The 26,152-nt window shown below is 38.7% G+C and overlaps 1 protein-coding gene across 2 annotated transcripts in view; it reads right to left on the reverse strand.

Annotated features, from left to right (window-relative positions):
* Nucleotides 1-24,211, reverse strand: part of RAB3C (RAB3C, member RAS oncogene family) — a 119,681-nt gene extending 95,470 nt beyond the window's left edge. The window contains exons 1-3 of one of the 2 annotated variants that reach the window (XM_058824139.1): nt 24,164-24,205; nt 17,261-17,281; nt 16,190-16,417 (exon numbers count right to left, since the gene is read on the reverse strand). In XM_058824139.1, the coding sequence (XP_058680122.1) occupies nt 16,190-16,417; nt 17,261-17,281; nt 24,164-24,205 (291 nt within the window). Of the gene's footprint in view, nt 1-16,189; nt 16,418-17,260; nt 17,282-24,163 lie in introns of both variants that reach the window. The other variant, XM_058824138.1, reaches the window with a different exon arrangement.
* Between the last annotated feature and the right edge of the window lie 1,941 nt (nt 24,212-26,152).

The raw sequence follows: 26,152 nt of genomic DNA on the forward strand, positions 1-26,152 counted from the left end.
CTAAATTACCTCCCTTTCCCCAAGTTTCTAGTCTTCCACCTCTATCTCCATCTAATGAAGCTTGTTTGTTAACTTGGCTCTTTTCACTTTGGGGGAACACTGAGAACCAGCTGTGTTCCAACTGAAAACCTGTCCCTTTGTGTAAGAGTTACTTACAACTTCAGAACAGAAGTTGCTACTGTACGCTTTTCTGAAGGCTTTTATTGTTTGAATTACTCAAAAGTGAACATCATCAGGTTTGGAACTCCTGTCCCTAAATTGACAAGATTTAGAAATCTGAGTTGAAATCTCATCATAGATCCAGGAAACAATTTCTTTTTGTAAGAGAAAATTTTCTGATGTAATAGTTAAAAGTCAACTTTGATACAAGCTGGCTATTGACCTAATCACAATAGTCTCAGCACTAATGGCTTAGTTAGATTTACAGGTGATTTGGTTCTAGATGAAGTACAGTCAATCACTTGAATTAAGACTTCAAGGACATAAAAAGCTATTAAATTTATTTTGTTTCTCCCTAACCTACTCAAAGACCAACTACAAAACCCCTTTCAGAAACAGAAAATAGAGGCTATTAATCTCCTAAATGCTAAAAGTCTGGCAGCCCTTGAGATACAATTTGGATTACTGAGGGAATGAATAGCAGTGATCCAACATTAGTTCTCTCAGTCTTGGAAATGTTTGATATAAAGGAAGATTTTTTCTATTATTAAAAGCCATATGTGATGAAAAACTGTGAAACAGTCAACTACATTTAAAATCCCTTGTACTGACAAAATCCATAAAACATTCAGAAAAAAATTCCTATATTACTTAGGTTTGTAGTTATAGTCACTGACAAAAAAAAAAAAAAGAAAAGGAAAATACACTAATGGACATTTTATGTGGACAAAATTTTATAAAATAAAATAAATTTCCAGTATTTAAAATTCCATTCTAAACAGGCCATGTTTATAACTACACTAAAGAAGATATTACAATATCACTGGATTTAACTGTATGCTTCCAAGAGAAATACCATAGTAGAAGGTGAGTGCTACTTTTGAAAACTCAAGTTCTCACAAGAGACATACACTCATTTTGGTATGTTGAAAGTTATATTTGGGCAGCTCAGTAGCTCAGTACTTCTTCTACATGATCAGAAAAAAACATTGGTAAGGAAGTGAGTTCTCCTGGCATACAGAATCCCGTTCTTTAAGATCTTATGTACACAAGGGGGAATAAAATCAAATCTACTTTTGCATTCAGCAATTTATCTGCATTAGTATGTAAATTAGGGCAAAACACTGGGCACTCTGCATGTTCTCACTGTATTACACGTAAGTGTATAAGGTAAAACCAAAGGTCAAATAAAAACTGCCCAAACTTAAAAATGCAGGGACAGTTATGCTGTACCCATGTCACTGCTTCATGTTTGAGACTCATGGTGTGGGACCATACTGTGTGATGGCAACACAGCTTTGCACAGTGATTGAACTGAGACAAAATTGTGTAAGATGAATGCATGTTCATCATTGTCAACAGAGACAGCCCTGAGCATCTTGCCAGAATATATTCAAAACACAATAGTCTCCTGATCTACACTTAGTCTTGCCTGAATATCTCCTACTCCTAAACAAGGTGTATATATTCTTTTATTATTTTATACCCAGAGATGGAAAGTCAGACAATGTTATTTCACTTTCTAACCAGCAAAACAAAATGAAAAATATCACAGGACTAGGTTCCAAGGGCTGTGTAGCAGTCAGAGTGAACCCCACAGTTTATACAAAGTAGTATAGGATTGAGTAGTGCTCCTGTGATTGCACAGGGAAAATAGGGCTTTCTAAGTCAAGGTTACTCAACTCATTTTTCCAACATGCCCCACAAGAGTTTTTTTTCCTAGTCAAATTTACTAGGCTAGTGTATTAGTGTATTTGTGCACTATCTGGGCTAATCATGTAAACTGCTATTTTCCCCCATTTTCCTACCTTACTTACATGTGCGAGAATCTATTTTATATCTGCATTCTTTCCACAGGCCCTGTCTGATTGTCCTAGAGGACACCACTGGCCCAAACAGGAGTGGCTAACAACCACTGCATTGGAGCCAAGAATTTCTAAAGGAATTCAGATAGAATTGTGTGTGATACATGACACTTCAAAAGAAGAAAAAAAAATTATAATTTAGCAAAAAAAAGCTAGTATGTAATCTACCAAACACTAAAAAAATATATATATCTCTTTGTAATATTTAAAAATGGGAATCCAAGCACAAATATTACCAGAAGATTTCCTGGAATCCATCAAGTTCTTGATTCTGCATCCTTCACCACAATGAAACAAATAGACTACAGTCCTGCCCTGCCTTACCTTCAACCTCTTCTGTGATCACTTGTGAACTACTACCACACAGCTCTTAAAAATGCTTGTTGCAAGGGACAGACAGATAAATTTCCTATTTCCCTGGATCCCATAATTTTCAAAGTATTAAGGCTCATTTGTATGTAACAGAAGCCTGAGCACTACAATGGCCATGACTGAATTATTTTGCACTTGTATAGCTAGAAAACACAGTTTCATAAAAAGTAGGGAAACTTTTCCTGGGAGAAGGCAAAAAACTGATTTGTTTTGTAGATAATACACCTGAATGTATGGCCAGTCTTGAGGGGTCAAATGAAAAACATATAGTCAGCATCCATTCTAATAGTGTTTATTAAATATTTAGGGAAAATTGCAAGAAGGTGGACATATATGATAGTCCTTTTTAATATGCCTCCTCCATTCTCCAACCACACATAGCTCTCCACTTTCCCAAGTAGAAGTAGTTTCTGTGTCTATAAATACTCTCAGTGAGTATCTCTTAACATGAGTTTGCGCACACTTCTCTTAATTCACATAATTTTTTACCAAGAACTGCCATTGCTAATCTGCGTGTATGGAACTGACAAAATTTATGAAGAATTCCAGGTTTTATTCTTTCTATCCTTTTAAAATCCCAGGCTCATTCTTCTCATGCAGACCAGCTATTAAGAGGGCTAGTTTAAAAACAGGGTATTTCTTTAAAGTGACTTAGCCTTCCAATTAGAGCAAGAAAAAAAAAATAGCTCAAAATATATGTAAGCTTAAGTCCAATTAAGACTGTTCTGTACAAATGCCTTCTATCATTGTTTCTTTCATGTACAAATGCCATCTTCTGTCATTGCTTATTCCACTTAGCTTTAAGGTTCCTGCCTTCTGCACAATCATAATGGTATTTATAACCTTCAGCATAGAGGTATTTGTCCTGGACTATGTGACTTTTCTGTAAGGTCTTTTCATCCTTCAGGCTGCTAATTGCAATCTTGCTTCAGATTTGACATTTATTTTCACAGGACTCCTTATATATGCTTCCAGCACATCTTTCTTTTTGTTTTCTCTCTTCTCTAATTAGCACAATACTAGCTATCCTAGGATTTCCATTTCTCAGCCAAAGCCACTATAACCCCCTTGCCATTATATGATCTTTTTAATGTCCTTCTGCCTTGATAGGTTCCATACTACCTGCATCATGGCAAAAGACATGCTCCACTCAGCAGGTGTTTTGTGAGCTTCTTTGTCTGCCACACACATCCGGTTCAAAGACCAAACTGATTTCCTATTGATCACTTTTGCTTCTGTTGTGATTCTGCTACATGCCACCAGCTCTACCTTATGGGATGCAGCTAGCTACTGACACTATTTTGAACCACTCAATAAATTAAACTGCCAGAAGTAGAGTGCTATGAAAAGAAAGCATTACTAGTATCTGACAGATGGACATTCTGAAAGATAGTTGGTCTATACAAGACTAGAAAAAATATTGTTTTCTCATGAAGCAGAGACAACAAGACAAATACCTGAATCCTTTAGGCACTCTATACAAGCCTACCACCATATTCAAAATATCATACAAGCACACAATTGGGGAAGTAGCAGTTGTGAGCATTCAGAAAGGTCCAAGTGCCACTTGTCAGCCCAAATCCACAGAAGCTTTCTAAGTCATACCATGAATGCCTCTATCTGTTATACAGATGATCAGTGCATATTCCTGTTCACTTGTTACAGGTTTCTTTAGCACATTGACAACATGTAAATAATGGGCCTATTTACACATTTTTTTTCTCATCTAAATTACTTCTCAATGGAGGATTGTGCATTTTGGACAAAATTAGGTGTGTTTGTGAAAAAAAAAAAAAAAACCAACCCAAACCAAACCAAACTAAACCAAATCAAACCAAACCAAACCAACTACAAACTTTATAAAAAAACTAAAGCACTAGTCTTGCCCTTTATTCTGGAGAAAGAAACTTACTTACATTATTTGTCTCCTATTTTCTTTAGTTCCTCTATGTAGTACAGAAGGGTTTTTCTTTACCTGTTGTCAGTTTGAACTTCTTTCTCCATATGAAGTATCTCCAGCACAGCAAATAATGAAATAGTCCCATTTCCTCTGCAAATATTTCACCAGGCAAATGCAAAAACCATATAAACTGTTTTTTCTTGGATGGTAAATAGTAATTCCTTTGTTTTCTCATATACCCAGATCATGCCTTTATTCAGTGGCTCTTAACAACTTATACTTTAAAAAGTACTTTGTTGTTCTTGTTCCTGAAGTGTCCAGTTTGATATCATTAAATTAAATTCCAATTCTGTTACCTGACATTTGAAAGCTAGTAGGGTTTTTTAATGTATTATATACTGATCTCCTCTTCTGTACTGGTAACACCTTCCAACTTCCCATAATTTATTAACATATACCTACTATGTGTTAAGTTTATTAAGTATTTGAGTCCTAAAACCTTTACACAATGCATTTGAAGTCTGATGCCCTCTCCTGAGAAAATAGCTTGTTATTAGTTCCTCACCCTCTCTTCTTTCCAGTACTGAAATCAGGGCTCTCCAAGAAATTACTTTGATTCATTTTGTTCATACAGTAGAAGAATCTTACATTTACATCGAGCCAGCTAAGATGCTGTCGCACTTCAGCTCGTATCTTTTTAATTCACTGTTAGCATATGTGATACTATATCATGTGTGATCATAACCACTAAAATCTAGAAACCCTAATGACAGAATTCTCTGAAGAAATTGCACATGAAGTAAATTGCAATAATGGCTGCTAAGAAGTCTTATAAGATTACTAGAATTTGAGCAACTTTTGGAGAAGAGGTCAGAAATAATCAGTCCCAGAAGATTTAAGGACATTGCAGAAAGTACATGTCCTAATTTTAGGTGAATTCTGAGATATTACATACCCAGGTGTTTTTTATTTAGCTCAGCTCATTCTGGAATGCTTCATTAAGATGAACAAATATAGGCCTTAGTAGTCAGCATCACAAACCAAACCATCTATAAAGAAAAACCATAAACACCTAGGAGAGTTTACTTCATATTCATTTTTGCAGAGTGGCCTGTACTTGCAAATAAAATAAACCAAAATCAATAGCATCTAATCTATAAGTGGCAAAAATGCCCACTGAGTATCATTCTTGCTGTCACAAGAGAAAAATTTATTTCCTATGGCAGACCTAAATTCCTTTTTCTTTCCATAAATATACAAAAATAATGACCTGATGGCCAGAAAAGTAAGAATTTTCTTCATATATATACAGCTATCATCATATATAGATAGATACTACACTAATTTTAGAGTAAAGAAGTCAGCAAATTATACCATTGACAACTTCCGAGTTATTGACTGAATTCATTGAGGTAAAATTTCTCTGTACTTCTCAAACTGCAATTAATGAATAAACAAAGTCATAAGAGGTAAAAATTGGGGAAAGAATTTGCTTATGAAGAGTGAGTAATAAAACAATCTGGGTTAAATCAGAAAATATCAAGATGATTATGATAGAACAATATGTTTATTCAGGAAAGATTGAAGGAGATTAGCCTTAAACTACACTGAAAAGAAAGAAAAGTGGAAAAAGCAGTTTCCCTAGTAGAAAAAAAAATTGCAATTGATATGCTAACTGCTTTTTCTTATCCGACCAACAGATATCAAAGTAAATACAGAGCTAAATTCTACAGAGATGCTGTTTTGTTTGATACCATAATTTCACATGTAAAATCTGTATGCACTGCCCATTATATACACTACTATGCAAGCTACTACAAACATCCTCATGTGACTCAGAGACCCTGATGGCTCTGTGCTCTTACAAAATGCAATGAAGCTTACTTCCTGAAAAAAATGCAAATTGACTAGCATTAAGTAGAAATTAGCTCCTTTTGTGTGACCCCCATATCCTCTCTAAGTCACTTGGGTCCCTTTCAACCCAGCATAATTTCAGAACGACTGCAAGATGTTCTAACATAGTTCAGGGAAACAGCTTGTATTGAGCAGCAGGAGAGGGCAAAAGTAAGCTTTAAATATTATCTCTACACTCCAATTTTCATGGTATTTACATTATGGCTCCTGTCCAAGGCTCTGGTCCTGTGATTTCAAAGCAACAACTGCACAGCAAGAGTGCAACATTTTGCTCTAATCTACAACATGAATCTTATTAAAATTCAGCAAAGAGCCTGTACGGGCTTCACTTATTTTGTTTTTCTTTGTAGATTCACTGCAACTGTATAGATGTTATCATTTACTGCTAAAGTGGTTCATAGAACCTCACAGCACAGTTGATTTCACTTTTAGGAATGCTGTCAACATTAATTTTATTTTAGGAATAGGCTCAGTTTTTCTTATTAAAATGATAACTTCGTAAGTATAAGTTACATTGACAGTTTAAAAGTATACTGTTAGATTCTCGTAATTCAGTTGAACTTGTACAAATAAAATAGCTTATTTATTTTTCAAATTTAGTCCAATGTTATTGATCCAGATCCCATAGCAAAATCATTCCTTTTATTATTTCTTTCCCACCCTGAGTCCTCTGTTGAAAAAAACAAGACAAAACAAAAATCTTGATGTTAAGATACACAGCTATTAAATACTCTTCCATCTTCTTTTTCCTTTTCTCATCTCCAGCTTTTATGGGGCCCATGTAACATTTATATGACATCTGCATGTGTGCAAGTGCTGGTTCATGACAGTTCTTCCACTGCTATATGCTTTCTGACAGCCACAAGCTGGTGACTTGCAGATCATTACATGGCAAGCAAAGGCAGCTATAAAAAGGTTGTAGCAGAAGGCAATCTGGTCACAGGTCAGGAACTGCAATACCATGAAGTGTGGCAGTTTGATGATTTGCTGGCCTAGAACATGGCAGGATGCATTTCCCTGGAGTCCAATGAAGAAAACTGCCTAAGATACATTTTCCAGAACACTAGAAGTGTTCTGAAAAGGATCTTACACTAGCTAAGTTTCTCTTAAAGAATTTCCACATAGGCTTGAAGTTAAACAGTGAGATAAGCCTTATTTGGAATCTCAATTATGCTAAATGACACCTTTTCTTTCCAATTAATATAGGCCTTTGAATACAGATGTATCATTTTTCTAATAACAGGATTCTTCATCAAAGACTATTTTAAATCCAGCAATGTGAAGTATCGGAGGGTTCTGTAAAGCACAGGACTTCCTAAAAGAGAGAAATCTTTGACCCAAGACTCTACAGAAGGCTTTCAAAAAAACTGTTGGAATATTGAGAAAAATAGTGGAACTTAATGCTGGTTGCAGTTGCAGAACTGACATTGCAGAACTGACTCACATTTCCTCTCCAGACTATTTGAGGCCACGAATTTGCAACCACTTTGGTGTGCATTTTAGAGCAAACATGCTGCAAAGACAAAGGACTACCTAGATAGGGTGCTGAACTTATGCTCACCATTCTTTTTTTCGAGTTGGGTTTAGAGACAGTGTTTAAAACCTTTAAGACAGGCACTTTTTAATAGCAATAAAACTGTAATATCTCATAAATATTTGAACAGCCAGTGCTGCATTTTAAATAAATTGCATATGAATTTTTAAAAGTACAATCACTGGCCAACATGGCCTGTCCCATAAAGTGTACAACATGTGTTCTTTGGACTGAAGTCTGAATGGAATGTACCTTTCATATTACCAAGGTCTTTGGTACTGAAGATTGAACCCTGGTTCCATACAAGAAATGCAGTTTGTTTTACAAGATATGTATTGTTTATAAAGGATGCATCTATATTTTTACACATTGAATATCTCCCAAGGCAGCATTTGTTGCAAAAAAATTATAGTGAGTACAGTTCAGGGTTTTCCAGTAAAGGACTGCAGTACCACATCTTTTAGCACTTTTAGAGTGTGATTTTGTAGTGTTTTGTTGTGTGCAAAGAAATAATACCAACCCTCAAGTGTAGTATCTCATTTTTCACACTGTTTATGGTGCCCTCTATTCATAAACTCTTGGTCCCATTTTCACTCAGATTCTTAGTGCTTTCTCTCACATCCTGCCCCATAGTATGAGCTATTGCAGTCAAACTTCCAATAGCAGCACACATATCTTTCCAGTCTCTGCTTGTATTTCCCTCTGCTCTGCTGCCTTTAACATTGAATCTATAGTAGTTATTTATATTTTATACATTATATAGATTATTTAAATTACCAGTATGTACTAAAGTTTGGAGAAAAGACAAACTGTCTTGTCTTCTTTTAGGTAAGCAGTATCTCCCCTTCCTACTGTTCATTGCCACTTGAATGGCTGAAAGTGATCTCTTCCAACAATTTCTTTTTAGGCTACCTACCTAAGATGATGGAAAATTGTAACTGAATTGCACCCATGGGTGCAGTTTTAATATAAACAGAAAAACAAGTACAGGAAACAGAACACAGAATAAACAGGGAAAGGTAAAGAGAGGACTAATAATCACTACTTTCAGGAAATATACAACTTCTGAAATTAACTCCTTTAAAGCTATACAGAGATTAAAAACTCCTGGTGGTTGGAAGATAGATCTGAATACAATAGTTCTGTCTGTACTATAATAGGCTTTCCTTTGACTGTACAAATTTTCAATATCTGTTGTTGACAACTCCAGATGCTATGGAAAATAAAGGAAAAAAAATTAAGCAAAAATAGTCATTAATAAATTTCACAAGTATTTCTGAAAAATAAAGTCTACCAAATATGACTTGCAAATAAGTGGAAGTACTCTCAATGAATTTGTAAGAAGCACCATATGAAATAATACTGTAGCATGAAAATAGGATCCTACCCCAAAACTTTCAGGCTCTTCAGTGATTCATATTGTGTAGAAATAAGCAAAATAGGAGAAATAAAATAATTCAGGCAAACCATATCCAGCTAGAACTGGATAACATTTCCCCGTTGAAGAGAATCTTCGAAATTAAACAAAAGCTTCCCAGAATTTCCCCTTGTTTCAGCTAACAGGAAAAGTCCAGAATGACTACAGCATTCTGTCTGTCAAAACTGCATTACCAATTAACCATCTTTTCTTGGGGATGGTTCCTTCAGGACCTTCTAACAGACCAACTTTTGTGAACATATTGCACTGCTTATCACAGTGGACAGGTCAGCCCTACTTGTGTCTGCCTGGAGGTGCTGCTCTTTCAGGCCATGTCTGTGACAGCAAATTAAGTTGTAACAAGAAGCACTTCAAAGCTATCAAATTTGTCTATGCTGTGAAATTGCCATCATGTTTAATCAAACTGCTTTGACCCAGTTCACAAGCACTAGCAGCTCCTGGGCAGAGTCCAGGACTTCGCACAGGACAGAGACCTTTCCCATACAAGATCAGGATGCGATCATTCTCTTTCAGAGACTGAAAGAATTTATACATACGGACAAAAATTATTCCATACCAGCTGAATACCAGTGCCTAAGGTCAGTCTTAGAATGTTTCATTTACTAATACAGCTGAATCCAGAGAAATCTCAAATTCCAGCACTGGAATGGTGTCCCCATGGAAGTGGTCACACCACCACTTGGACAGTGCTCTCAAGCATGTGATGGAACTCTTGAGGTGTCCTGAGCAGGGCCAGGAGTTGGACTTGACAATCTTGATGGGTTCTTTCCAACTCAGCACATTCTATGATTCTACATTACTCTCATCAAATCACTGTCTGATGTATTACAGTACACACATTTGATTTTCATGCTGAGATGAGGAAGTTTCAATTTCAATAATAGATTTACTATCATTATCTTAAAAGATTGTGTATTCAAAGTAGGAGCTACACATTGACACCAGCAGCTGAGAAAAGAATACAGAAATACAGTTTGCACTGGTTATCATACGAATTAAAAACACTCAGATGAGACAGATGTGACTGAAAATCCTGTGATGAAATACTTGCAACATTTGCTATCCTCTTTCTGCACATGCTACTCCTACCTCCACTTTTATTGCTTCATATATTTATATTGCTTCAGATATTTATATCTTTCTATTGAACCAGTGTATTTAGTGACTCTTGAACTGATTCTTATAGCCCCAGTCAGTGTTTCAGGGTATTTCTGCAATATTGCACTGCCCCCACACTTTTAAGTTACTGGAGAATATCCTGCAAAGACTTCAGTATCAAGACAATATTTATGCATATTGGTACTCTACACACCCTTCTACCACACACACACATACACACACACACACACACACACACACACACACACACACATACTCTACACTCTTTTTTTTTTTTTTAATCTGAATTCTGTGTACTGCTAAAGGACTGTTAGGAAGTTTGTAGAGAAAAAATCAGGTGCCTAATATTTATAGATTTTTTTAATAGTTCTAATAATTTTAGTTACTGAATGATGACATTGCATTTTCTCAGTCAGCTCACACAACTTCGTCCTCACTTAGTCCCTAAGCCCTATGATGATTTATAGAAGCTGTTGATGTGAAGGAAGCAACATTTTGGGTATCAAATGAAACTGTCACAGACACTTCTGAGAAGGAAATGCTGACACAAGCAGTGCTTATCCTGTCTTCTCTAGGAGGATATCTTTCTATGTGATTATTGCACCCAGTCCTTGAAGTCTACAGCTAGTCCCAGAAAAAAGCCACCTAAGCAGCAAAAGGCAGTGCAGTGCACTTATTTGATCTTTGCACCAAAGTGCTACAATCAGATATCATTGTATGAATGCAAGTATAACTCTTTTGTGCAATAAACAAATCACAGAGGGAAAACTTGGTACTTTACTCCTCAGCCAAAATTTGGACTCAAATCAGTTTGAAATCACTGAGGCATCTGGTCATGTAAATTTTAAAAATGAGCAAAAGACAAGGTATGGTTAAACTGTCAGCTCACCATATTGACCTGTCTTGGCAAATTTTATGCTTTCTTCTAAGAGCCAGTATCTGGACTTTATTTTTCCTTAGTTTTTCCTCCCTATTCTATGGTTTATTTTGACATGTTAATTAAAAAATTCTACTGTTTAGAATAAGCCTATAATTTGTCCATAAACTATTGCAGGCTGTTATTTGTATTACATCATTGACAGTTCACAAAACTAATGCAAGGCTTTACAACACTACAGCTACAGATAGATTTAAAAGGTTCTTATTTTTATTTTCTGATTTAGACACATTTGAGCTTTTAATAGTTTTAGTTACAATGTATTTTTGTCTGAATTAATATTCAGAAATCATTTTTTAAAATTCAATATAAGTTTGAAAGTGAGAAAATCTTATAGCTTCTACTTTCAGCTCTTTCCTTTAATATTACTAATTCAAAACAAATGGAAGAAAAATATATTACTTTTTATTATTTGACATTGTAAAACATCCTAAAGCCCTTTAATGGACTTTTATCCTGTGTTGGTATGTGCTGCATACAGACAACTTTTCTTTACAAATTTTTGTATAGTTTCAATGGAGAAATCAATACCTATTGAGGTAAAGCACATTTTTTTTTTGATTCCTTTCCTCAAAAAGAGACATGTTAATGTTCTGTCTTCCTAATGTCCATAGGAAATTGTCACACTTATAACATGCTGTGAAACAAAATTTCAGGCCCAGATGGTGGTCCTATGACAAGGTAATGTGCTACCACTAATCAATATAGCACTTGAACTCTGAACTTCTTTCGATTCCAGTAGTAAATACTGTGGAAGGAAGATGTTTGGCTCAGAAGAAAAAGAAGCAAATGTTACAGTTCTCCCAGCAGGCTCTTTCTGACCATTTGAAAATGATATTACAGCAAGGACTAGATGAAGCCCTTCTCCCTGACTTGAAAAATGAAAGAAGACAGTTCAAGAATAAGACACTATTGCCTCCAAGCAAGAAAAAACCTCAAATAAAGGAAAGACTTGCAGGGCATCCCAGTGTGTAAACACCAGCTACCTCATTCCCATAACCCTTCCTAATTCATCCATGATAATATACTGTGAATTTTATTATTAAATAATGGCTCTGCTTCCTTGAGTGCCCATGCTGACTTTAAACAAACTTGTAACCTTCACTGGCAAACAAATGAGAACCTCATTCTGATGGAATCTGCAAACTCCAACAGGCTTCAAGTTGAACACAAAGTATCTTGTTGAAAGCGCCATTAAACAGGAACGTTAACCTAGAAGAATATGTACAAAATTGTAACAGGAAAAATTGGATTGGATTGATTGTGTGTCTACATAGGGAATTTCAGTGACTTAAAGCATTACTATTTACATATTTCTGCATTTTACTGTCAAGCAAGAATAGCAGAGCAGCATCATTCCATGTATTTCTTCACTTAAGTGCATGGCAAAGTAATTCAGTTCTAATTTTGTCATTCAAAACACATTTTAAAGTTGCATCTGCAGTCTTCTGAGTTTACAAAACTGTGAGATTTTCAATAATATTTTATTTCACACATGCTGAACATCAGCTATCATATGATGCCACCAAATAGTTTGTCACTGATTTTGAGGGAATTACTATAACTTCATGTAAGTATTATAACCTTATACTTCTACTCAGATTTAACATCAAATCCCACTTGCTATGATCAATTTGATTTTATATTCTATCTAATATAAATTGTCTTTCATTAATAAATTAATTAATTAAATGGAAATGAATATTCTGCAAGAGCACTATTCATTTTAGAATATTATTTGCATAATCAATAAAAATAAAGTATAATATAATATAGACACAAGCTACAAATATAGACAATGCCTATTTAGAATAATTCTGCTCTGGATATAACTTAGGAGACAGGATAATAGTGCTCTATTTCAGATTTTGTGCATCCCTTACTAATTTTATTGAGGGTCTCAGAGGTCCAACAATCAAAGAATTTACTGCAAGTTTAACTGCAACACAGTGCTCCAACACAGAACACTCCATCTAAAAAGCACAGAGAAATTTGAGTTAATTTGGCAATGACAAGGCCTTTTAAGAACTGGCTTTAGAAATCTAGCGGAACACTATAAAATACAACCAATACAAATAAAGATGCAGTACTGGCTTGGATTAAAACTCTTTCCTATGAAAGTGTGATCTGAAGTCTTGTCTCTAACCCCACATCCTGGCACATGACCCTTCAAATAGGAAGGTGTCTCCTAGCCTCTGATCCTCTGTTTCCTCTTCCTTAAGGAACACAGAGCTCTTGGGTTTGTTTCAATCATTTTGGTTTTTTCAGGCGAGAACTGTCATAGCCTCTTTGGATTCTGATTTTAATGCGATGCAAAGAACAACAAAATACATTTTGCTACAACTGGGAAGAATACAGCTGCTACATCCCATCTATGCCAGGGATAACACATCTAGATCATCGGACAGCTTTGAGCTAAGCACATATTTGTGACATGGAGAGGCGAAAAATATACTGGTGTCAAACTAATCACATGACAACCTTGTAAACTAACATTGCTGCTTTTGCTAGGAAAGACATGAGCAATAAAACCTACCTTAATGGTTACTTGTTAATTAAAAGAAGAACAGTGTAAAAACTGTAATATGAACACAATTTGATTGCTCCGTTATAAAAAAATAATAAGGTTCTGTCATTGCAATCTCCAACATTAAACTACTAAAATGAAATCAGCATGTTATTTTTTTTTAAGTGTTTGAAGTGTGTTTTATATATATACACCACTGTTGTAATAATGACAATAGTGATAACCTAAGCGTAAAATCATTGTGAGTCTAAAAGTCTATGTTCTAGTTCCTAGAGGGGACAGAACAATAAATTATTTGAGATACCAAGGGCTGATACCTAATGAGATAGAGCCTAGAGAACCCTGGGAAATTCTCCATTGTACTATATTAAGAAAATATTCAATTTATCTGCTGTTTAAATCATGTTAGATGAACTGGTCAGATTTGAATGAAGATTTTCTGAGACTAAATGGCTGCCTATTGTTAAATTAATTTTAAATTATTCCTATTCATTAAAAAAAAAAATTAAAAGGAAAATCTGGGGTTTAAGGCTCTTACAAACATTTCACAAAGGAAACATTGCTCTAAGTCCTCAAGCACACCAGGAAGATCTGCAGCTCTAGCTCCACATTACTAAACGTTTTGCTATTTCTCCCTCTCCTTTTAGTATCACCTTATCACCCACGAATGAGGGGATGTATCAGTGAATCTGTCCTAAATCCAGCCATGTCTTGGGGTGCACCAGGCACAGCTGGGCAAGGGAAGAGATTCTCCTACTTTGCTCTGCATTGCTCTGGCCTAGAGGAATTGTGGCTTTCAGCGGAATGACGCCTCAGAATTTTAGCTTATAAATTTTTCAAATTCTGTAGTGCTTTAATGTATAACTCTAAAACTTTATATAGAGTGTTAGCTACTGTCTTCAGATTTTGCTCAGAGAAAACAATTCCCCTAGGCCTGAAGCTGAAGGACACCTTACTGTCTCAGGCCCTGAAAGTACAAACAAAAGTGAGTTGGGGGCAGGAGCAAATTGGGGATATATGACTTCATTACCTGAAGCTGTAACTGGAGGATTAACCCCTGATATGTAAATGGACCAACATATCTGTCAGAAAAACAGATCCTGACCGGTGTCCATCTTGGGTGTAGCCTCTTGGAGGCGTCTGACCGCCCAAGGTACACCCTTTGAAGGCCTTCAATAAATACTTGCTTTTACTCTCTTAATCTGGTCTAGCCTCTCTTCCAGGTAGCCACTCCAAGGCATATGCACTGGCCAGCTTCACCTCAAGTCCTGTGTGTGGTTTTGGCCACCATAATACAAAAAGGACAGAAAGGTATTAGAAAGCATACAAAGAAGAAATGGTGAAGGGCCTTGAGGGGAAGCCATATGAGGAGCAGCTGAGGTCACCTGGTCTGCTCAGCCTGTAGGAGACAGAGGGGAGACCTCACTGCATTACAATCTCCTCGTGAGAGGAAGATGAGGGGCAAGCACAGACCTCTTCTCTCTGTGACCTGTGACAGAGCCCAAGGGAATGGCATGAAGCTGTATCACGGGAGCTTTAGGTTGAATATTAGAAAAAGGTTTTTCACCTTTTCCAGAGGGTGCTTGGGTGTTGGAACAGGCTCTCCAGGGAAGTGGTCACAGCACCAAATCTGCCAGAATTCAAGAAGTTTTTGACAGAACTATCAGGCACATGGAGTGATTGTTGTGTTGGTTCTGTGCAGGCCCAGGAGTGGGGTACCTCCCAACTCAGGATATTTTATTATTCTATGGAATAAGTTTTTGCTATCATTTATTTTTGATGAGAACTGGTGGAAAAGGAAACCCATTCCCTCTCATCTCATTTTTCTCCACTGAGTATCTTTCTACTGTCTCTAAGGCATAGGCAAGGAATGACAGGGTTTGTATGCCTGGGCAACACTATCTCTTTGCACAAGTTTCCTTCCTCAACAGAAAATGGAAGATGTTTCAGGTGATCAGGATGACAGTGCAAAAAATGATGCCTTCTGTTGTGCATCCACTATTACAGCTCACACATGTTTCGAGGTACTTCAATATAACATGTATCAGTTTAAATAGTCTACATATTGCACAGACGTTTACACAGGTATTAATATGTGTTGACCTGTATTATTTCCAAAGGAATTTAATTAATGATATAGAATTGTACTTCAATACACAGGTATTAATATGTGTTGACCTGTATTATTTCCAAAAGGAATTTAATTAATGATATAGAATTGTACTTCAATATCTTAAAAATACTGTTTGCACTCTAATATTCAAGACAGAAAAACTATGCAAGAAATAATTAACTACTATTTCATTCCTATGCTCTCACTCTCTAAATATATGAATTATGACACTCACTGCAAACTTGCAGTTGTGTAAATGCTATCAAAACTACAACAGTTTGCTTAATTCACAGAATTATTTTTTAGCTTACCCAAATCTGTAGCTTGATTCTTTTTTCATTTTTGAAAACGGTTTTTACTTTGAAATCGATCCCAACCGTGCTTACAAATGCAGATGTAAAGGAATCATCAGCGTATCGGAACAAAAAGGAGGTTTTTCCAACACTGCTGTTGCCGATAATGAGCAGTTTGAACATGTAGTCAAAGTTCTGGTCAGATGCATCTTTCTGGCCATATCTGGAATCTTGAACGGATGCCATCTGTAATTCAAAATAAAAAAGAAATATCTTATTGTCTCTTTTATCATAAAAAATGGAAACATTTCAATTTTATTGGAGTTTTTTTGTACCAGGTATCAATGAAGCTCAAGAAGAATATCTTCTTGAAAGACTTGTCATGTGTATGCTTCAATGTGAACTTCAAGTAATGCACAGAGATCTAATTATTTTTTGTGATTCTCGTAACTAGTAGTAGTTCTGCTACCAATAGTGGATGTAAAAATGACTGGTGACGGGTACCAAAACAAAAATAATATGAATTCTAAAAGTCTGGGACAATTCTTGGTATATCACTAAAAATACTTGTTTTCAGAAAATGTGATGAATTGATGGTGCAAAAAACAATCACACTTCATTTGTGTAAGAGAGAAATAAGAGATCAATACTTCCTTTTGACACAGTAGGTATATTTTCAAACAGAAGTTTAGCAATTTTTACATCTAATAAAATTCTTGAACCATTTATTTTACTGTAAGTATGTTGCTATCTTTTGCCATCCCTAAAAATTTATTCAAAGTATTTTTCCTCCTTCACCAGCTTTTAGTTACCATACCATTCAATAGTGAGTATATACACCTCTGAAATAAAGTCTTGATATTTTTCCAGTACTAGTATATTCTGTAGTTTTTTGAATTTGCAATATTAATGCAACATCATCATAAGTGGCAGTTAGATTAATATAATATTAAGGTTTGGAAGGGATGTTAAAGATCATCTAGTCCCAATCCTCCTGCCAGGAACACCTCCCACCAGACAAGGTTGTTCTAGGCCTTGTCTAATTTGGCTTTCAACCAGACTGGAGCATCCACCACCTCGCTGGGCAACCTGTGCCAGTGTCTCACTACTCTCACAGTAAATAATTTTTTCCTAGTATCTAATCTAAACTTCCCCTCTTTCAGAGTGTACCCATTCCTCCTTGCCCTGTCACTCCAGTTCCTGTCAGAGAATCCCTCTCCAGCTTCCCTGTAGGCCCTTTCAGGTACTGGAAGGTGTCTCTGAGGTCCCCACACAATCCTCTCCTCCCCAGGCTGAACAGCCCCAGCTTGCTCAGCCCATCCTCATAGCAGGGGTGCTCCAGCCCTCACCGACCTCCTGGCCCTCCTCTGGACTTGTTCTAACAACTCCTTGTCATCGTGCTGGGAACCCCAGAGCTGGATGCAGTGCTGCAGGTGGGGTCTCAGCAGAGCAGAGGGGTAGAACTCCTCTCTCATCTGCTGGCCAATGGTGCTGTGGATGCAGCCCAGGATTCCCGTGGCTTTCTGGGCTGGGAGCACTCACTGCTGGCTCATGGTGAGTTTTTCATCAGCCACCACCCCCAAGTCCCTCCCCTCAGGGCTGCTCTCAATCACTTCTCTGCCCAGCCTGTGGGTGTGCCTGGGATCGCCGTGAACCAGGTGTAAGATTTTGTATTTGGCCTTGTTGAGGTTTGCAGTGGCCCATCTCTCAACTGTGTCAAGGTCCTACCAATGACATCAACATTTGAAATCTGAGTCCTTAAAATACAGTTTTTAATCCATATAAAACATCTGAATAAGCACATATAAAACATCTGAGTAAGCTGATTACTGAATACTGTTAAAGAGCAACCTATTTTACTCTAGGGACTTCAAAGATCATGGATTCTATTTATGAAAAGTATACCTTAGGCTGTCATGAAAATTGCAGAGATTAGAGTGAAAACGTGACCCAAGTTCTACCTAGGTTGCTCAAAAAGAAATGGCAAAAATAAAGAACTTAGAGTGTTTCAGCCAAGTTTTCAAGAAAAATTATCAAGTATTTTGAGAGTCTGTGGAAGTTCTTTGATTATGATTGTTCTAAGAACAACACTTTTGCATGCTGATTTGAGACAGAATGACAGACACCATAACCTAACATAAAGGCTTACAGAAAAGCAGCTCATGTAAAAGCTTTCTAATTTAGACATCTCAGAATGCATTTGGGCAATCAGAAAGGACAACTGGAACCAGGATGACAGCTGTGCACTAACCCACATTCTCAGCAAAATTTTAGTTACTGTATAATGTTTTAGATAATTCTGCTACCTCAAAGCATCAAAAACATGATGCCAGCTTCTTTAGGCTACTGAAGAGGCACACAGGAGTGAAGACCAAAATCTCTGAAGAAGACATTGGAAGTCGCAATGAATTTTCTATCAAAGTTTTTAATAGAAAATTCAGTTTCAGATCTGTATTTCATAAATCATGGAGTAGGGAGTATTTTATTTCAGAATTCTATTTCAGCATTACCTTCTTCATTACATGTAGTATTGGGTACCTACACATTTCAACCTGACTGTTTGCATTGGCCTTAAAATTTATTCACTTCTTCCACAGCTATGCAATGAATATTTAGAATTAAAACCTGAATACTGTCAAGCATACACATTACTAATCTTTCAGCTTTATTATTTCTATAGAAAAGAGAGAAACTTTCATTACTGTCCTGTATTGTGTAACTATTTGGGGATTCTTTGCTTAGAACACAAGAAAAAGGAAATCAAATATTGATTAAATGCATCTACTCACAAGTTGCTGTAAAGCAGCATAACATGCTGATGTTACATAGAGTTTGCAACAACAAGTCAATGAGGTCTATCAGACCAAAGACTGCAGTGGCTGTGGGTTCCAGATGTGTGACCACTACAGCAGGCCGTTCCACCACCCTTATGGCTCCCCTCTCTTGTGCTGCAGCTGAAAGCAATAGTTGCCCCTTGTAGCAAGGAAAAATATCATATTCTTTCCTGAACCTCCTAGGAAGCCTATCACATCTTTCCACATCTCCTAGGAAGCCTTTCACATAGCTTCTTCAACCAGCTTAGGATTTACAAAAAGAGGTTTAAGCTTTCATCCATTTGCTGCCCTGAATCCTATGAAGCTTCCAACTCATCCCCACATACTTTAATGCCTAACACTTCAGAAACAGTATGATTCAGTGAGCAAGGAAATCAGGAGACCTGGATTCTAATAATAGTCTTGCTAAACCATGTACATTGTGCAGCCTTCCTGAGTAATAATGTATTTCCTGTGGATAGTTTTAAATACAGATTTCACCCACAGGAATTTCAATGCCCCTCTATATTAGTGTGGTTATCTGCATTACTCATTCAGCAGTTTCCTTAACATTTCTGAAAAAAAAAAATTTAAAACTCAACACTTTCACTGTGCCGTAAACTTACAGAGTCGTTACTTGTGGTATCACAGGCAGAATTACAGGCATGTTGAACATAAAATTGAAGCTATTTTTATTTCAGGGGCAGGGGTATGTCCACTTATTACAGGACACAAAAGGCATAGGAAAGGCATAGGAAAGGAATAATTTCTCCAAGAGGATTAGTGAGGTAATAATTGAAATTGTTTGGAGAGACTAACTTCAGCTAGTGAACCAGTCTCCCTGTCCATAACCCCAATGAGCCTGCACTAGTGTAAAGAAACATCAAACTCTGTGCAGTTGCTAAGACTTTGCCATTACTTCCCAAACTCACTCATTCTGTAGTAAGCAAACAAGACAAATTCTTCCAAGTACAATCCACACTATGCTCACAATCTAAATGATATCCTAAAGAAATACATCTGTATTTCCGCTGACTGTAAGATGCTTGGTCCTCTTGAAATTTTTGAATAAGCCTGTAGCGCTTCTCTTTCTTAAATGCAAGCTGCTGACTTAAAAATTAAGTATGCAATGCACTGTAATCCACTTCCCAAGGTAAGAATATGACAGTTCACTCCTGACAGTACTTTTCCCTACTATTGGAGGTATATGTAAAATATGAAGAAGATTGTGACAATGTTCCACCTTTGGAAGTTATGTTGGAAGCAATCACTAGGAATGCTGTGTTCCCACCTGTAATTAAACATTACACATGGATGAGAACCAAATAAACCTTAATAAATAAACCTTAATGTTACGATATTCTGTTTTGAATAAAGTAAAATGCATATCTTTATGTTGATCAAGTTCTTTTCCCAAAGGTTAAATGGATACATTTAACAAGCATCACTTTCAACAAAACACGCTGAGTTTTCTCTTCAGTATAATTTTGCCCTTATTTGGTAAAATTGAAGAGAAAATGCAAATTATTTTGATTAGCACCAAAAGCAGTCAAACCATTTCCTACAGGACTTAGGACAGACTTGAGAGTCAACTGAGAAGTCTAAGCAACTGAGAAGTCTAAGCTCAAGACAATGAACAGAAAACTGATAGACAGGAGATCTCACATGCTTGCTCCTTATCAAAGGAGGAGTTATGTTGCCAGTTTGAATATGGTGCAAGGACAAATAAAGGATAGCTTTGTATGCTTTCCTGCTTACAGCACATCTCTAAACTCCTTAAACATGGATTATTTAATGGCATAGGCAAGTCCAATCATTAAGAAGTTTTCTGTTCAGACCCAGCTGCTTTCCAAGTCTCATGTTTAGCTGTTTCCTTGATCCCAAAAGAAGAGGTGAAAATAGAGCAGGGTTGAGAACAAATGACAGAAAAACTGTGTTTACCTGCCACTTCCATGATTATAACAAAACATTTGGCTATGCGACTCTTTATGCCTTGACAGGCCTCATTCTCTGGCAGAATCAATTTGGACAGATTTCTTACTTGAGCACCGCAGGATGCTGTGGCATTCCTGGCCTGCACACAACTTTAGTTTGCATTTACATATGCACCCCACTCTGCATGCTTAGTATAGGATGATTGGCCCCTGGAAAATATGGTGCAAAAGGCAAAAAAGCCTGACATTGAAAACATTGAGATTTATTCCTTCACGTCTTTAGCAAATAGGGTGGTTCCTTTTAAAAACTCTAATAACAGTCATGTCTTGAAGGAAAAGATCATTAGGAAGTCCAGAGAAAATGTCTTCCTTCTATGCACAGTGAGGATAGAGACGGATAAGCGAACTTTAAGTTGTTTAAAAGTGCAACACTCTCTTTAAGTCTAGTGTTCTTAAGCCCGCCACTGAAAGTGGGGTAACTGAGGTCCTTTTTAATAGATCACTTTGGTCAGATGAGAGTGGAACAGCACTGACTGACCAGCCTTTATACACACATAGGCGCAGTGGAAAGAGAAATGATTCTTTCCTACATACAGGGTAGAAATATATACATTTCTTTCCATACAGCAGCTGACATTAGTTGATATTTTAGTAAAAACAGAGTTTCCTGCATATGCAGCCTTTTGCAAGGCAATCTTTCTGCCTTTTGCAAAATATTATTAGCCAAACATAATCAATGGATATTGAAACAAGGGAGTACAATGGAAAAATTCAATTATTCTAACTTACCAAACTGTATGTAGAATGTGCGAGTGAAACTCACCACACATCGTCTTTCAAGCGTAGATCAACTTACATCACCAGAGTAGTTAAAATATTACCAAAATCCCTATGTATATGAACACTGTGACAAATAACCCAGCCATGAAGAAATTAATTACTTTTGAGGTGAAATATCAGACTAATCTAGAGACTGGATTGTAATCTTAACTCTTTCAGAGGCGTCCTATGGTTTTTGTTTTCTTCTTTTCTACATCTCGGGCAAGCTGCTTACTCTCTTGTATTTTTAGTGTGATCTCAACATTGTTATCTACAGATGCAGACCTGAGCCAATTCCCACAAATCTTAATCATTTATTTTTTAACCAATTAATGAGAATTAGCAAGGTTCAGTAGACAATGCATCGGCCACTTATTTGGAATTTACTGATTGCCAGCCATCTGCAGAGCACAGCTTGTAAACTAACGTACTTGGCAGCATTAGGAAAAGCCTATCTGCTTGAAGGTATTATGGGGTCAGAATCATGTATATATGTAAATGTATCCCAGCACTATTGAAAACATGTAGTTACAAATGCAAAGGGGTTATTTAAGCAGAACACTGAGAGGCAAAGTTGGGGAATACCAAGGAGAAACTGGGATGTAAGGTTTAAAATACTTCAGAAAAACTCTACCTGCTTCATATCAACAAAACATGAATATAGCCACACTGCCAGGAGCTGCCCAGAAGAGTAGAATGTAAGGTAGTAAAAAACAGTTTTAACAACTTGGATTCTTGTGGTGAGCTCGTGAATTATCCCTCATTTCTCTTTCTTTAACCCAAATTTACTTTGTCTATAAAAAGAGTATCTTAGGAAGCATATTTCTAATTCCCACTCTAGGTAGCATTAGTGGCAAAATGAGATACAGTCCTAAGAGGGTTAGTATAACACAGAATATTAGGAGGCCACCCAAATAGTGCTGCTGTGAAAAGAAAAAAAAAAACCCTGTGTCAGCCCAGGTGCTCCGGAAGAAATACATTTAGATTTACTAGGGAATGTGAAAGAATGAAAATGAGATGGCTAAAGCTTTCTGCCATTTACCCTATTTAGCACAGCACTCAGAGTCAGGAGACTAGGAAAGACAGTGTACCTTTTTGTTTGCCAAAGAAGCTGCATCAGACTAAGAGACTAAGTGAAATACCAATGCTACTGTCCAGGGCACTGATGAGACAGCATTAGTGACAATTCTGACCAAGTGTGTTTATGAAAGCCATGTTAAAATGGGAAAACACCCAGAAAGGTTAACAGGAGTATTATCTTGTGGCAGAAATAAAAACAAAATGGAACCAAACAAAAATCCAGTGAACAAAACATTAGCTTATTTCTCTGGACAGTAATCTGATCATGATGCTGTAAGAGCTATTTAGACTGATATATATTGGAGCAGACAGTGGATCTTATCAATAGCATAAACTGAGTGCCTCTTAGCTGGAGGTTAGTAAGTATCTAACTAGCAAGTGAACGAAGTATCTAACTTCCACAGTAAACTTCCAAAAAGGGGGAGTGGCAGAAGGAGGACTACAGACTCGAGATGCAGCTAGATTAGTTAACTTAAAGGTATATTTGAGATTCTCTGTGGACTTAGTGGCTCTTGTGCTCCAGTGCTTCTACTATGAACTCACATTGACATATCTAATAATTCTGATGAATGATAGGAGCTGAATTGTCATGCAAACTCCTGTATCTAATAGCTTTATTTGGCCTTTTTTACCATAATTTTATAATAACTTCTTAAATATCTGTAAGCAGCAGCCCACTGTAAGGGCTTGCTATTGCCCATCTCCATTGTGTTTGGACGTGTCTGCTATAAATATACCTTGTCTAGACATACCTACTGCCAGTGACAACAGGATATGAAAAACTAAGGAAAATTGTTTTCACTTCTTTCCTTGGGAAAGGAGATAATTTACAAATTACGTCCCACTTCTTAACTTTTTCCTCCCCTCAGCCACCTTTGAAATGATCTTTCCATACATAAAAACTGAGAAGGGGCCCCTCTTTTCCACTCCCCCAGCTCTAGCCATGAGCCACCTCTCCCCGGTGCAGGTGGACAACTGCTCCATGACTACACAGGTGGAGGACCGTGCCAACTTCCCGTGCACCTCGGCGGGCCCTCGGTACAGCTCACCACCCAGCCTGACAGCCAGGCGGTCCCAGGAGAGCTGCGCCCGGCGCTCGGGGGGCAGTATCTGAAAATCACCACTCCATGTGCCCGAGCGTGACTCGAAACCCACCCGCTGCCCCGCGACGGGCCCTCCCTGCTGGGGACACGACTCCTCGCACACGCCCCGGGCCCCCTACACGGGCAGAGAGTGTCCCTCACCCTCTGCCCGCAGCAGCAGAGGCGGCCCGGCGGCCCGGGCGGAGGGGCTCCTGCCCCGTCCCGGCTCTCGGTACACCGCGCCCGCCGCACCCCTCGCTGCGCTCCAGCCCGGAGACCGACCTGCATGGGCGCTTCGTGCCTCATCGCCGGGCGCGGCCCCGCCGCCCGCCCGCTGCCGCTCGCTGCCGCACGCCAACAGCCGCCGCCGCCCGCCGGCTCTGGCGGCAAACCCGCGTCGAGATCAGCACCGGAGCTGTCCCCGCTCCGCCCCCGGCCTGCCCCGCCCTCCCTCCCGTGACCTCCCGGGAGCCGTAGTCCTGTTGCCCGAGTCCCCCGCCCTCGCCTCTGGGTGAAGGGACTACAGCTCCCGAGGTGCTCGGCGTCAGGCCGCGAGCGGGCGGGGCCGAGCGGGCAGCGCGGCGGGCGCGCAGCTCCGCGATCCCGGCTCGAGGCCGCAGAGGGCGGCGGGGCCGAAGAGCGGGAGCCCTGTGGTGGGGCGGGGGCGCGGCGCGCTGTGCCCGTGCTGAGGCGGAAAGCGGAGACCGAGCGGGCCGAGCAGGCACCGCCGGCTCGGCGGAGGCGCTGTCCTCCCGGCCCGACCGCCCACAGCCGGAGGAGCAGCGCCGGCCGGTGGAGCAGCTCGGAGGGCTGCGGAAGCCGCTCGATGGAGCGGAGCGGGCTCACCCGGGCCCGGGCGCGGAGCTGCACAGCGCCCTCTGTGGGCAGGGGGACGGCGCGCCCGCAGGCTCCGGGGCCCGGGGCCGCTCCCGCCCCGTTGTCCCGCTCTGTTATCCCGCTCCTGCCCCGTTATCCCGCTCCCGCCCCGTTATCCCGCACCCGCATTCGGGCTGATCCCGTTCTCACGTGGCCCACCTCCAGCGCTGGGGCTGGGGGACCGAGCACCCTTCAGCTTGAGGACTGCTGGTCAGTGACCTTGCTGTGCACAGTGACTGTCCCTGGGCTGTCTCTTCATCGCATACCGCTGTCCTGTTTTCTCTTGTCTCGCTTGGCCTTTGTCCGATGGCTGGCAAACAGGGTCGGGCAGCTCCGCGTCGTGCTGCTGGGCCATGGACGTGTGGACATCTCTTCTGGATAGTGGCAGCCGCTTTTGTTGTCATTATGAGGTGGTGTTCAACCATCCCAGTAGATGTTTTAAATATCTGTATCAGCACTTTTGCTTAACCCCATCCTCTTAATGCAGAGTCCATTTACCTTAGGTTCAAATGGACAGGTCCATACAGGGTAGAAAAATGTATAAAGGCTGTTGGAGTCAGATTTCAGATTTGGCAAGTTCTGTTCTAATGAAAGGGTCAAGATGAGCCAGGGGTGACTCTGGAGATGTCTGCCCAAGGTTTGAGAGCTAGATGCATTCCAGGCAGAGGAAAGGGCAGGAGAAGGCAGCAGTGGTGGCTGAGACACCATGGGAACAGCAGTTTGCCCTGTGGGTTATCCACTTTACACATGTGGTATACATTGCATGAAGTGAAGCACCCATAGGAGCTGTGCTAACAAAAAAATTATGTCATAGAGACATGAATATGGATTAAAGTGTGTACCAGAAGAAATTTCATCCTAGCTTTGCAAGTTTTTGATTTTATTTGCAGCTGTTTATACCTACCCCACTATGATACAAAGATAGGATGTATTTTTCAAAGATGTGCATTTTGTGGAGTTCACCCTTCTTTCCTGCATGAAACACAGAATGTTGCTGTTTCTGCCATTGTAGATATCTTGAATTTGCTCAGTGTTTTAGACCCACCTGCATAGGTGTTAAGAATTACTTTTGTGTTTTCTTAATGCATGCAATTTAGTCTTACTATTGATTTTAAGTGAATACCTACCAAAAATCATGAGTAACAACCCATTTCCCTCTAAAATCAGGGCACGTTATATGTGTTATCAATTGCAGTTAGGGAAAAACAGAGAGCTTTTTTCTCCTATGAAAGCTTTGTTTCATGGAGTTTTGGTTTTAGAAACTATTATAAATTTACCACATAGTCCTGAATATATATTAAAATATAGTTTTCCATAAAACACTCCTCATTCTGAAATGCCACTTTAAATCCTAGCTGAATAGTTGTTTGAAAAGTA

This window comes from Ammospiza caudacuta, chromosome Z (assembly GCF_027887145.1).
Source record: "Ammospiza caudacuta isolate bAmmCau1 chromosome Z, bAmmCau1.pri, whole genome shotgun sequence".
NCBI lineage: Eukaryota > Metazoa > Chordata > Aves > Passeriformes > Passerellidae > Ammospiza > Ammospiza caudacuta.